Source organism: Sesamum indicum, linkage group LG9 (genome assembly GCF_026168435.1).
Source record: "Sesamum indicum cultivar Baizhima isolate 11 linkage group LG9, ASM2616843v1, whole genome shotgun sequence".
Taxonomy (NCBI): domain Eukaryota; kingdom Viridiplantae; phylum Streptophyta; class Magnoliopsida; order Lamiales; family Pedaliaceae; genus Sesamum; species Sesamum indicum.
Window position 1 is genome coordinate 5,230,658 of NC_142665.1, and position 15,174 is coordinate 5,245,831.

At 36.2% G+C, this 15,174-nt stretch overlaps 1 protein-coding gene and 1 pseudogene across 1 annotated transcript; one reads left to right on the plus strand and one right to left on the minus strand.

The window, feature by feature from the left end:
* Positions 1-244: 244 nt before the first annotated feature.
* On the minus strand, positions 245-9,820 carry LOC105170683 (uncharacterized). The gene is given in 13 exon segments (XM_088884337.1): positions 245-734; positions 737-808; positions 2,451-2,531; positions 4,275-4,383; positions 4,491-6,385; positions 6,473-6,715; positions 6,811-7,083; positions 7,250-7,365; positions 7,622-7,783; positions 7,873-7,957; positions 8,043-8,287; positions 8,385-8,588; positions 9,532-9,820. Coding segments are annotated over 13 exon segments (3,621 nt in total). The 5' UTR covers positions 9,593-9,820; the 3' UTR covers positions 245-659.
* A 1,652-nt stretch (positions 9,821-11,472) lies between these two features.
* On the plus strand, positions 11,473-14,274 carry LOC148786837 (G-type lectin S-receptor-like serine/threonine-protein kinase LECRK3; annotated as a pseudogene).
* The last annotated feature ends 900 nt before the right edge of the window (positions 14,275-15,174 follow it).

The window sequence follows — 15,174 nt, forward strand, 5'->3', positions numbered from 1 at the left end:
TAATTTAAAACGTAAAATATTATTTATTCTATGGCAACTAATTTAATAAAAAAGCAAGTAAACTTCAGTTGTGTATGCCTTTTGTGGAGTAACTCCATGAATGATTATCTTATACAAAACTTGTTAAAAAAAAAAAAATCTACTATAGAAACCAACACAATAGTTGCCTGAAAATATAACATATGAGAGGGTAAACAATGTATTATGATTTCTTTGTACAGAGCACTGAGTTTATCCATCCATCTTGTATGCACATAAGCATTCTTTATTTTAGCATTGAGATAAAAAAAGTTTCAACAACTAAGAAATGATCTATCAGCAGAAATGCTCTTGGCATGAGCAATTCCCTAAACAAAACCAAGAGATAACCACATATCATAGCAGCAGCAGATGATGACATTTAAACAGCTTTAAGCTCCACAACATTTGGTAAAATGTCCGCGAACTTAGCCAAAAATAACAGAATTGTACAACAGCAAGTGTCAAGATTATATGACAAAGGAGAAATTTCCTAACCTTCTGAGTTTCTGAGTGGAATGAAGCAATGCGGCAAACCAAGTGCAAGCGTTTGCCAGAGAGGGTATAACATCTCAAATCCAATTGAAGTATTGAGTACAAAAGACTTATTATTCGTGAAAAAGGAAAACTGCAAACCGACTTTACTGCAATGATTCTGAATTAGTAACGAGAGTTACAATTAAAACAATGAATTTCTGGCAAACCTTGTGATTTAGCTAGAGTCAGAGGGAGGAATATTGGTGAATTTCGTACAGTCAAATGGTCCGATCTGATTGTTTTTCCTTTTGACCTGAAAAGTCATAACATGCAATTCACGAAAAATAAAAAACAGAAGTGTGGAGAAAGGAAATATTGTATGACTTTCTTAATTGCTATCTTAATTTGATTTCTTGCACATTATTCAATTGGTGTACTGGAAGAAGCTTCCAAGGCTGCTAATTGATTAATTAGCTCTTCCTGGAAGAGCTAAAGTCCACGCAGAGCCGTATGCATTGTTAAATTGCTATGGAAATCCAAGATTTTCACAACTAGGGAGGGGCATGTCTAAATATAAAAGTGAACTGACTAATTTACCTTTGACAGAAAGCATTGTTATCTTTCAAATTTTTACCTTGCTTGATGTGTATTTCCTTTTTTAGCAAATAGCTACACAGTCCAACCCATGTGTATCAGCCCAGGGATAATGATAACTAGTGAAATTAGTGTCCAGCTACAAGTATAAATCCAGCAAAATTCCTAGACCATCTCAAATCTAAATCTAAATTATCTAATTGAAGTTTTCAGAGACATTTGCATGCATGAACAACAAGCATCTCCACTCATTTTAAGCAAGGGGTCGCCTATGCAATGATGCTTGACAAGGTTACATCTTTTGAACTTTATTTTACAGTATTAAGTAAAGATATCTTTAGAAGCTTATATTTAGCACTTGTACAGTTTCCATTATTCGAAGTGTTATATTGCTGTTGAATGGTTCTTAAAATCACATAAATTATAAGCCCAAAAAAATTCAACAGTGTGATGTAGTAGAGATGGAAAAATTAATACAAAAAGGAGAAAAGAAAAGGAGGAAGAAAGAAACTTTGTAGATCTCACATAGAATTTTTTTTTATCATTATGCATTTATTTATTCTTCTAGTCTTGAACTTATCATAGCACGTTGGCTAGAAGACCTAGCAGACAATGCCCTTGCTTGACCTATGCTTGTTTTCTGGGCATTTTTGACAATTCTGAGTTTAACACAATGGAAAGAGGGTTCCAAGAAGGGAAATCTAGGTAAAATTACCACATGTGAAAGAAAAAACCACTGCAGGCATGAAATTTTTGACAGGCTAAAGACAGTCATAACAACAATAACTTATTTTGCTTGCAGAGTGATGGCCAGTGTTAACAAACAGAGCATGTCAAGTCCACGGCAGTTGAACTTATGTAAGAATAGCAAGGAAAAAGCAGCTTTGTGCTGATAAAAGGCCACAATGGAACAAGACATAACTCATAACTTGGACAGCTAGCAAAACAAATTATGATGAGAAGGAGGAAAACCTTTTACATAAAATTGAAAGAGACGAATGTGAAGGAATGAGAAGCTAAAAGGTTAACCAAGATGCTGACAAGGAAAGAAAAGGTCAATGTGAATGGGATGTAAGGAATACAAACTAATTAACTTCTAATTCTCTCAAGACTATAAGTATCCACGTTCCCAATCCCAAGATAGCTTTTCATCTTGCTTATCTGCCACATGTCATGCCACATTTTACATATAGAAACTAAACAAGGACAGTCAACTTCAAAGATCATTGTGATGTCTCAAACTTGTGATTTGCCCTGCCTTAGATTTGGTAATATGTCTATGTGCATAAATGCGACATATACTATTACGTAGCAAAGGTCATATATAATAGTCAGAGAAGAGATATAACTCAAGAGCATACCGGTGACCATGGGCTTGGCTCCGGTAGAGATTTATCAGGGGGTGAGTTTTGCACTGCCCCACTCTTCCTGGTGAGGATATCCTGTCAATAGTTCCAAGTAGTTCAATCAATTAAACAAAAGATGTCTAATGATGAAATCAAACAGAATGGACAACAGTAAACCAATAAACACATAGAAATAAATGAATGTGAGCAGTTGCATTGAAGAGTGTTAATGATATCTAATGTCTAACAAATTTTAATACATCTGCATCTTGCTAGTTCATGTTACATCATCACATGCCAGTTTAAATATACAATAAACAGTATAAAAATCTCAAGAAACTAAAATTAGCCAATTGCAATCATGCAAGAAAATTCAGTATAAGAACTTCCTAGGACTCAGTCTCAAATGGTTTGGTAGATAGACCTAAACTACATTTATATCTGATGAGTTAAGTCTGGCATTTTTATAATCCCATTATTCCAGTGGCTTACACATTGACAATACAAATTAAAACTAGCAATTATGCAATCCTCGTGCATAGAAATGCAAAATCAAATTCTTTTTCAGCTATATTACAATATTATCAATTGAAAAATCAATTTACTTTTAAATTTGTGTAAGATCAGCTCTTCAAAAGAATGGTCAATTGAAACTTGAATTTTCTTATGCTACATTTGGATGGAAGGACTTATATTTGAATGGAGGACTTGGCGAAACAGTTTCAAATGCCTCTATATTAAAATGGATTTAAAATCCATTACAATGCCACAACATATAATCCAAAATAGGGGATCAAGGATTTGAAATCCTTTGAAGTATGAAACTATCTATATAAGTACTAAAGGATTTGTCATTGTGGATTCGAAATCCTTAGCTCCAAATTCCTCAATCCAAATATAAACTAAGTGTATTAGAAGATCCATCTAGACATCTTTTACGGGCAGAGGTCCAACATTCAAATATAAACATGATAAAAGATTATTCAGATAGATTAAACTTTGTTTATTACTTTGTGAAATGCATAGTAAATTTGGTAAGTACAACATTTCTATTTGTAAAAAGATTGAATAATAATTCGAGAATGTGATATTCGGTTGCACACAATGGCTAATCAAACAGTTAGAAGTTTCATGATTTTCACTCAATGTATACTTGTGTGAATTATTCCCATATCATCTACTCATTGAGTTGACAGCAAGTACATCCATAACATGTTCGTTACTGATTTTGTCCTACCCATCCGAGGGACCAAGACTAGCTTACTTCACGTAAACTAATTTTGAAGTCTGATTGACCTCCAAACAATACAATTTATAAGTCAGAAAGGAGAAACTTTCTTACGAGGACAGTTGTAATTCTTTTCTTGGTCATGCATTTATAAGTTGGTTAAATTTGAAACCTCATGCAAAAAAAAAACTTACTGATTATAGAATTCATTTATTCAAATCATTGACTGGAAAAGGAAAAACTATATATACAAGGAAAAGGATACGTCTATAATACAGATGAGAAAACTAAGAAAAGGAAGGGATGATGGAAGTTGTCAAGTTGATGACAAACAATGTCAAAAGGTCAAACCAACTTATCTTAGCATCCACAGCCTACCAACATGTGTTTCATTTCTTAATACATATACCAGGTGCAGGTCCCAGACAAATATTTGTTAAGAGTGAGACATTCTGACATATAATAGAAAGCCAAGATTCCAAAAATTTTCAATTAGCATCATGCCCCAGATAATGATTATCTAAATGCAGTTTCCTCCATCTGAAAGAGAAAAAAAGAGTTATAATTATGTTTAATTTGAGCCACATCGTAAAGCTAAGGCATGAACTTACCACTCCAGCAGCTTCCATGGCAGCCAACCATTCATCAGAAAATGGAATAGCATTTTGTGGAAGAATGAGTGAGCAACTTTTCTCCTTAAGACCATCCTCATCTTTATTGCTGTGAAGATAAGAAATAGGATGGAGCCCAAAAATTTGGATTCAGAAAAACATTACAGGGAAATACAAAATTAACCAAGAGGAAAGGATGCGTTAATTAATGATTACTTTGGCGGTGATGCAGCTTTAACATTGCCCTGGTCCAACTTAGGGTGAAGACGATTGGAAGAACTATTCGGGTCATCAAAAACTTCACTTTTAGTGACATCAGAAAAAGTTTCGACTTTTGAAGGATCAGTTATTGCATCCGCAACATGTGATCGACCCTCAGTTCCATATGCAGTATTGCAACTTTCATGTTCTAAAACTGATTCCTGTGCAGAAATACTGGAGCTTCTCGATGTGCTCGAGTATATTTCCATTTGTCCTGTACCAGAATCTTCCTTAGTCCCCAATGCATTATCTTCATAGGACACATCAGTAAGGGTTTCGTTCTGCAAATAATTCTCAGATTGCAATCCGTCATTAGAACCCACTGTATTTTCAATTACAAATTCTGCAATAGGCAATGCCATGCTTTCTGATTTTGTAAAGCAGCTTTTGTTCAACGTGCTGCTTTCTGGTGACTGCACCAGCACAGTCGCTGCGTCTCGTATATATCTGAGGCTATCAATATCAGATTTGCTTTCCTTGAATGACATTGTGGAGCTAAACCAATCGTTTGCAGAACCAACTTGTATAATTGGCCCAGCCATTGTCACCTTTCCAAAAGTATTCTTCTGCAACACTTCATGAATCCCACTTTCAGGAAATGAACTGCAACAGGTAATCTCCGCTCTCCAGGTTTCGTCATGAAGACTGTTAGATACGCTTTCATTAGAAGGACCGTTCGTTAACACATTAGCATTGCCCTTCTGTTCGCCATCCGGATTGAAAGTCATATTGATTAAATTGTTGTCGCTTTCAGATGAGAATAAATTATCCATAGAATCGAGCTCTGTGCTTATAAGAGGTTGTTCAAGCAATTTCTCTTTACCGAAGTTGGAATCATGCATTTTACCAGGAGACAGAGAGCTTGCCATCTTAGTGTCCATCGCTCCGTTTTCATCTTTTCTGTCTGGAACTTCAAGTAGAGGCTTATCATCATTCTTTTCTTGCTGGGACTTCTTACAACATATTTGTTTCTCACACAGCAATCTATCACTTGTATTCTCGACATTTCTCTGTGACTCCGTTTCAACATTAAGACTAATATTTTGAACCACCAAATGTTCCGCAGATTGTTCACTGTCATCATCAACCTCTGAAATTAAATTGACGTCATTCTTACAACTTCCAATAGTTGAAGCACATGCAGCAACCTGAATATGGTTCAGTCCCACAAGTAAATTATCAGCTGGTACCTCTATAAAAGCAGCTTCTTTTAAAAGATCTGCAGGTAGATGCTTGGACCTAAAATACGTATTTTCATCCTCGGCTCGACTGGGTTCTAAAGCTTCAGTGCTTGCACTTCTACTGCACCAACTTTCATTCTGCTGGGACACACCAAGTTGATCACTGGCTCTTTGCTTTGTCTTCAAAACATTATTATCTTTATCAGTTCTCCTATCAATCCCACAAAGAGAATAGTTGAAGGGGTCAGTTTGCTCCCCGTGAAGTTCTTGACAATCTGGCTTAGAGGATTCTTCCCCATCACTCGGCATTGTCAAAGAGTTCCACTGCCTATGATCAAGTGCATCCTCACATTTTGTTCCATTAGTAGCATCATGATTCAAGACCAAGGAATTGCTTCTCTTTTTTTCTTTAGGTGGTTCATCAGTTGCACATGTTTTAGATTCAAGAATAGAGTAATTCGTTTCTGAAATTAATTGTGGATTTCTGCATCCACTTCCACATGATTCACCTTTTCCTGGATAATGATCAATGGCCTTCTTAATAAAATTGCCATCCATTACTTGTTCGCAACTTCCACTTTGTGAGGGCATTTCAGTGTCAATCTTCTGCATGTCTGCTTCCTCATGAGAAATTCTTTTGCTTCCATGTTTCTCCTGAATATCTTGAATCTGTCCATCAAAACATAAATATTGTCTTAAAAAAAGCTTACTACATGTTGGCAGAATTAAAAAATAATGAAGGACCTTCACACCCACCTTCTGCATATCATTTCCCTCCAACTCCGGTTTAATTAAATCAACAGCAGTGCCATGAGATGACATTAAACATTCCATTCTCGAGCTTATGGTCTTACTATTACTAATTGTGCTCTCTGGAACTTTATTATCTGTCTTGGGTGTTCTTCTCAAGTTGTCTAGCAAAATCAAACTTCCAGGTCTTTGAGCCCTAGAAAAATCAGTATCTCTCAATGACGAGTTGCGGAAGACCGAAGATTTAGGCTGCATAAGTATCAGAGAATTAACATTAGTAAAGAAACATAGAGACTTCTATATTCTACTTATAAACCTCTATGTCATAATCAACATCGTGATACCTGACTGAAAAATGACAAAGATGGTGATGGCATTCTCAAACCTGATGGTTTCATATTTTGATTCTGTGAAGTATGCATAGTCCTACAACTAAGATGAGCATTCTGAGGAAAAGGAGCTGTAGAAGTTGTCGGCTCATGTTGGCTCTGAGATGAATTCACCAGCCTGACTGGAGTCATATGGTCTGGAATCATCTTTGAAACTGAATGATTGGCTTTGTCAACCAGCAGAGAATGCATACTCACAGATGAATGTCTTCTGAATGATGAGTTGCCCTGTAAACTCCACATTCAATAAACTGCTACAGATGTAATTTTGGTACTAACTGAAGGGTAAATTGTGCTGTTAAGTTGTCTGCTGATTTGACTTAAATACGTACGTTGCAACCAGCTAGAACACTTTTAACGTCACTGGCTCTTAGAAGAGCAGTTAGGTACTTACTGAATTTCTATCCGAATAAAGGGCTGAACGCACTGAATTAGCTTTTGATGCATTTTGGGTGTTCTTGAGACTTTTATAGGAGCTGATTGATCCTTCATTGCTCTGGTCATTAAAACCTGAATAGAAGTAACATAAGTGAGACTATATGAACCATCATTCTACCAAGAATATACCAATGGTATGGCACACTGAACAAAATGTCCAAATGTCTGAAGCATCAGATGTAACCTGCTAGGACAACAAACTGAACCACCTAACTCTTTTAACATGAATAACATAAACGCAGGTCAAACTGAACCACCTAACTCTTTTAACATGAATAACATAAACGCAGGTGACATGCATAATCTAATAACCATCACCAGCAGTTACCTGGTTCAGTAATCTGGTTGTAATTCGCACAGTTCACTCTCAGTATAGTACTCTCTGTTGTTGCACAAATTGGGCTAATGTCTGACTTTAAACCAGGAACTTTTGGCAGCTTTAACTCCTTGCCTGCAGCTTTGCCGACATTTACATTTGCAGGCCTCTTTAATGTACGGAATTGTTAAGGGTCATTGCACTTTAAAAATTTAATGCGGAATGAATAAAAATTAGGAAATGTCTAACTCAGCATGAAGGATATGATGATGGTGGTAAAGGTCGAGGACAGTCAGCACATCCTGGCCTGGATTTGCTACCAAGACCAGTTGGAACTTTGTCTGAAGTCTGAAAGATCATAAAACATAAGACAGACTAATTCGCCAACTACCCTCTCCCACTCAAAAGAGGAATGTGACCCAGTGAAACTCACCAGAGAAGTTGATGTCATAAAGTTAGAGGAAGATGAATCAAACTTTGGTGATGACCAATCCTTCTTCTGATCTTTATCAAAATCTTTAGTTTGCAGATTATTTAATAGGTTTTTTTTAAGATTTTGCACATCCTTGCGTTTAACAGGGACCTGGGAACGACCAGGAGTATCTTCATCAGTGAAAGGCAATACTTCTCTACAAGAGGCACCAGTAATGACAGAGAGTTCTAGGGGATCCAATACACCTGCAGAGAGAACCAATCAGCCATACTTAATAACTAACTGCTAATACCTGCTATACTTTAAGAGACAACATTCGTCCTATATCATAAAAGTGGTAACCTTCTTCAGTGAAAAAGGCTCGATCCCATGCTAGGCTTTTCCGCAAATTATATCCGGCTCCCTTTTTCTTCCTTTTCATCTGTAGTGGCTCCAAAGTAAGCTTTGGGATTTCAGATTTGTTTATATTGATATTCTCTTTGAAGCAGCTACCTTCATTAGATGGACAACAAGGACTTGCTAACTCCGGAAAATTCTCTGAAGCCTCTGCAAGATAGAAGAGTAATAATTCTGATTAACAAATTAAACTATGATATTCATTTGCATTCTTTTGTTTTCTCGTTTTTCCTTTATTGTGAGATATCCATATAGATTTCCACTGACCTATATCAAGTTGAGGCAAATCAATTGAGAATTGACTAACTCATCTGTAGATATATTTTAAATGTTTCAATTATTAGTAGCATATGAAGCTTTATAACTGTATCTAAAGTGCTTTTAGGCAAAAACCATTGTGAAAAGCAGTTGCATGCCAAAGCCTATCAGTGATTCCCAAATGATTTACTTACTCTGATAGCCCCAAAGCCCTACCATTTCTCACAAGATGAAGTCTTTAACACTCTACTCTTTGGTCAAGAAGACAAAACAGAAAAAAAAATTACTGCCTTAAAATTTCCAGCTTTTGAAATCAATTTAGAAAAGAAATTGATCCTGCATTGAGTGAATATATTATAACCATTAGCTAAATCATCTTTCCAGTGCAGGAGCATATTTAAGTGTAATTATCACGAACAGTCCAACCAATTTGCAGTAAGAAGAAGTTCATATCAGTTAACATTGAGGCGCGTCTGCATACAAATTCCAATCCCGTGAAAAGTCAGTCTTTTGTCTTTAGTATAGTAACAGGATTACGAACATCATCTTTGCGCACACTTACATATCCGGAACTTGAAAGTTTTCTTTCAAGACCTAAGTAACAATCAAATTTCTCACTGCCGTAACAAACTTAATCGAATTGGATCTCCTTACAAATCCAGATTGCATACCAATGCAGCACACATAACACTACCCACTAACTGAAACGAAACCGAGATACCGAAACCCTAATAGCTCGAAGCTACTATTACATCGGAATTAGTCTCCTCAAGCCCCTCAAAAGTGAAAAAAGCAACTAGAAGAAAAGCAATAAAGCAAAATAAAAAAATCTGACCGGCGGATGAAGCACGAGCATTGGAGCTGACGGCGGTTCGATTTTTCAAAACAGATCGCATCTTTCCCCTCTTCCAATCGCGTATCGATGAAGCGAATTGATATATTAAAAAGACGACTCATAAAAACAGTGTCGATAATCCACCTTTACAGTGAAACACTGATAGAGTTTCAGATTTTGATCTGCTGTCGTCTGAAATCTGAAAGCGTGATTGATTTTTTCAAAATGGGGCGAGCGGGAATATAACCGGGGGGGAGCGCGTGATGGTAGTCGCCGTGGAAGTTCGCTGCCTATTCCAAACCGTTACTCTTAATTTGAACAGTATGAAAATTACGCTCAATGTGTATCTATATTAATATTAACAAAAAAAAATTATTTTATATTTACAAATGATGGTTAATGACATGGTTATATTAATATTTTTTTATATATTTATACTAATATAAAAAAAGTTTTTCTACACTCATAAATGACGGTTAATAATAATATCGCATCAATTTTTTATAAAGTAAAAAATGTCCATCATGATAGAATAACTAACTTATTCAACTTTTTAAAATTTACATTAATTGATAAATTATTGATTTTTATTTCTTTTTATTAATATAATGTATTAATTTATATATTTCTCTTAATTATAATATATTTTAAAAAGTAAAAAATTATTTATTATATGCACGTAGGAACGACGTGCTAGTGTAAAATACAAAAAGAATAATATTTATACGTTTAATCTTTTTATGAAAAAGATTAAAATTAAATTCTATATATTCCATAGTATTTAACAATAATGTTGTTAATTAATTATTTAATAGAAGTTGCATATATTGAGCTTTTACACATTTCGATAATTATTCGACATCATATAATTTAAAAAAAGAATTATGATTTTAAAATCGTTTTTAAATGAAAGTTTGGAATTAAAATTGAAAAATACTAAAAATAGTTTATGAGCCAATTTTATGCTAGACCATACTTTAGGTAGATAAGTGAAAAGGGAATTTTTACTCTAAATTATGGACAATTGTTAACTTTTCTACTTTAGGAGGTGAATACGATTGTAAGCAATGTTTTTAAAATTGGATTGGACTGACCGGTTCAATCAGGAGCTGTCCAGATCCTTAGTTCGATTCTAGTTTAAGAACCACCCTTAATCAAAATTGGTGTGGACTGGTTGTTTGATCTGTCTGATAACTAGTCAAAATCGATTTTGATTTTTTTTAAAAAAAAAATGGATAGTGTAGTGAAATAAAATATATTCTACAAAAAGATAAGGTAATGAAATAAATAGACAAGTGGTTTATGAATAATTATTTAAACAAACTATACATTACTAGTTTGGGGGGTTTAAAATTTCAAATTTTTGCTAGTTTGAATTTCGATTTGATTTGCTTCCTCCAATTGGTTTGCTAGTTTTTATTATTAAATTGTTATAAATATCATTCATTTATAAAATTGTATCATTGTTATAAATTATTCTTATGAATTATATTTATTTAATTATTGATATATAACATATTGACATGCTACAAATATACATACATGTATATAACATGTTTCAAGTCAATCGATATTTTCATTTCTATCGGACTAGTCGTTCCAATTTTCCCATAATTTATCCAGTTGAATCATCGGTTCAATTTTCAAAATATTGACTATAGGCATATTTTAGGGGCACAGACTTTAGGCATATTTCAGGGATGCAAAGTGCAGGCGGAATTAGTCAGTGATGCATTTACTATTGCAAGTAGTCAAGAAGCACGAGACTTGAAATTTTCATCCAGAACAGATAGCAAAGACCTTTCAAGTGAAATAAAAATCTGTAAGTCCTATAACCTCAATTCCAATCATGATAACTAAGACAATGAAAATCAGCACAGAAAATGATGAAAGAATAATCAAATACTTACCAACCATATTTACGTGTTAATACTTAATGAACATACTTTTCCAATGAGACAGACTTGTCCAAAACCATATGAAGCAGTCTCCCTTTAAATAGTAGAAGCAGATCATAGAATGCAATTCATTGTGGTTTATGTGTATGTACTTAAGTTTGAGCTTTAGATATGGCCTTTCGAGCTAAACAGTTCCGCTTATGTTTACTCAGCTTAGTGTTTCCTCTTTTGTCAGCCATAGTTGCAGTAAGCCAGTCCCATTGTAGCATAAACTTAGGTCAGTTTTAACTACAGGTGCAGGAGGGAATAGCGGGGCATGGATTTTCCCTGCAGGTGATTTTGCATTTGGATTTCAGCCCCTCCTACGTTCCCTGTCTACCAATCAAGATCTCTTCTTGTTAGCCATATGCTACAATCAGATACCCAAACCAACATAGTTTGGTCTTTGAATGACCATCCAGTTCAAGAAGGATCAAGAATCCAACTCACAGATGAAGGGCGGCTTATTCTCTACAACTCTCAGGGCCAGCAAATATGGATGGCTGAGACAGGGAGTGAAAGGATAGCATGTGCAGCCATGCTTGATTCAGGCAACTTTGTGCTGATTAATAGAGCATCTACTTATATATGGGAGAGCTTCAGATTGCCTACTGACACAATCTTGCCTGGTCAGAGGCTAAACAAGGATGGAAGATTGTTCTCGCGTCGATCTGATACTAATTACACAGACGGGAAGCTCCAGCTCCGGATGCAACTTGACGGGAAATCTTGTGCTTTTCCCTGTGTTCTTACCAAGTGAAGCTGTAGCCAAAGCTTATTGGGCCAGTGGGACGAATCGTCCTGATGCTGACTCTGAGCTTGTTTTTGATGAGGCTGGTTTGATTTACATAGAAGATAGAAACAGAAACATATTCAATGTCACCAAAAGGGACTTGGGACCCAGGCAGGATATGGCCAGGATTGATTATGATGGAGCTTTGAGGCACTATAATCATCCGAGAGGAAACTATACTCCTGATGCCAGAAGGCACTCACCGGCTTGGTCTGTCATTCAGACGACTCCAGAAGATATGTGTAGTGCAGTCTTGGGAGAATTAGGAAGCGGAGCGTGTGGATATAATAGTTATTGTGTGAATTCGAATGGAAGGCCTAATTGCTTGTGTCCAGAAGGATACTCTCATGTGGATCCACTCGATATGAGTCAAGGCTGCAAACCGAACTTTCAGTTACCAAGCTGCCACCAGAAGGGATGGGAACTGAATGCTGACTTTGTTGATTTACGGAATTAAACAACACTAATTGGCCCTTTAATGACTATGAGCTCCAAACAGGACCTCAAGTAGATAAGGAGATGTGTAAAGAATTCTGCCTCCGTGACTGTTTTTGTGCGGCTGCTATCTATAATGGGAAAGACCAATGTTGGAAGAAGAGGTTCCCCCTTTCCAATGGAATACAATCCGCCTCTGTGAATGGGATCGCTTTGATTCCACGGAACAATGAGACGACCTCGTGTCCTAAAAGCACAGATCAGTCTACTTTAGTTCTTGCCATATCAGTACTTCTTGGCAGCTCTGTGTTCTTTAACTTTCTTCTGTTAGTAGCTATATCGGTCGCCAGTTTCTTCGTATACCACAAGAAGATGCTGAATTTGCAGCCAGCTTCAACGTTAAATGGGATAAGAAGGTACGCATACAAAGAGCTCGAGGAGGCAACCGGAAGCTTCAAGCAGCAACTAGGCCGAGGCTCCTTTGGCACTGTTTATAAGGGCGCTAATCCGTCTAACCCCATGAGATATATTGCGATCAAGTGATTGCATATGGCTGTCAACGAGGGCGAAAATGAGTTCACAACTGAAGTTAATGCGATTGGACAGACTCACCACAAGAACTTAGTAAACCTTGTTGGTTATTGTGATGAGGGAAATAACCGACTTCTAGTGTACGAGCACATGAGCAACGGCTCTCTAGCTAGCCTTCTCTTCGGCATATCAAGGCCTCGGTGGAACCAACGACTGCAAATCGCGTGCGGTATCGCTAGAGATCTAGCTTACTTGCACGAAGAATGCAGCACTCAGATCATACACTGTGATGTCAAGCCTCAAAACATACTCTTGGACGAATACCTCGTCCCAAAAATCTCCGACTTTGGATTGGCTAAACTTCTACTATCCGAGCAGAGTCGTGTTGCACGGACGCATGTTAGGGGGACGGTCGGGTACTTTGCACCCGAGTGGTTTAGGAAAGCATCGATCACAGCAAAAGTGGATGTCTATAGCTTTGGTGTGATGCTGCTTGAAATAGTTTGTTGCATGTCAAGTGTGAAATTTGGTATGGAGGATGATGAAGAGGAGGGGTTGGTTGATTGGATTTATGAGTGCTACAGCCAAGAGAAGCTAGAGATGCTGGTGGAGATGACGAGGAAGCTAGGAATGACATGAAGGGTGTGGCGAGACTAGTGATGGTGGGGATTTGGTGCATTCAAGAAAATCCTTCTCTAAGGCCATCCATGCGAAGAGTCTTACAGATGCTTGAGGGGGTTGCCCAAGTTTCCGACCCTCCGACTCCTCTGCTTTTTGCTTCATCATCATCATGATATTTTACGCGCTTCCCTGAAATGTGTCGTGGAACAACAATAATAAGTGGAGACAGATGAAAGAAGAGTGAAAAGAAGTGGAGAGAAAATAATAAAAAGTTTAAAATTCAACTTGCACACCTAGCGGAGGTGTGCAAGTTACAAATCCAAACTTGATTTTGTGTTTTGGCCCATCTCTAAGATGGGCCAAAACACAAAAACAAACATAGGCTAAACCTCTGGTTATATAATTCATGCACAAACGTGATGACAATCTCTCTCTCTCTATATATATGTATATGAATATAGTCAGATGTTTAGTTATAACGTGAAATATTGGATTCTCAATTATGTAGACGACTGCTTTATTGTCATACAAATGAACTCCACAAGAAATAGCTAATAATCTAGACGGTCTAACCCATGTTGAAATATTCAACTTTAGTTGAAGAACGAGATACAGTTACGTGTTTATTTGATTTCTAAGAAAATACAACACAAGATGCCCAATTTGAGTCTCATGAATTCACATAAAGTTGTAGGAAAATCTCAGCTGGAAAGAATAGCCCAACTATATGATTAATACCATTGCCACTCACATGAGGATTATATATTTTTAAAGGGTTAACAGCAAAATACCACATGTGTTACTGATAAAAAACAAATTACACCCCTATGTTAAATAAAAACATAAATTACCCTATGTGAATTAAACAATATAGCACACTGCCTTCCTACACGAACTAAACGTTGGTGTGAAGGGTGAAAGATGAAAATACCCCTCCTTATATTTGAAAAGACTAACTGCTAATCAAACTTAGGGTTTCTATTGTCGAATTTGTTTATGGAGAGAAAGGAACTGATAAAGAACAAATTACTAAAATATCAAATTACTTCCCTGAAAAATTTTATTATAGCAATTAGACCTCTAAATTTGAGTCGCTTTCAATCAATGTTCTAAAATTAAAATCGGTAATTGAACTGAAAAAATAACTGAGTCAAAATAATTGAGTCATGAATATTGGTTGAATTGAGGTATAACCAATGATGTCATAATTATGTCATAATAAAAATTAAATAAGAAAATATATTAAGATAATAAAAATGCAAAAATATGAATAAATTTCAGATATTAACTTGATATAACGGCCTGTACATTGACCCTAACAGACAT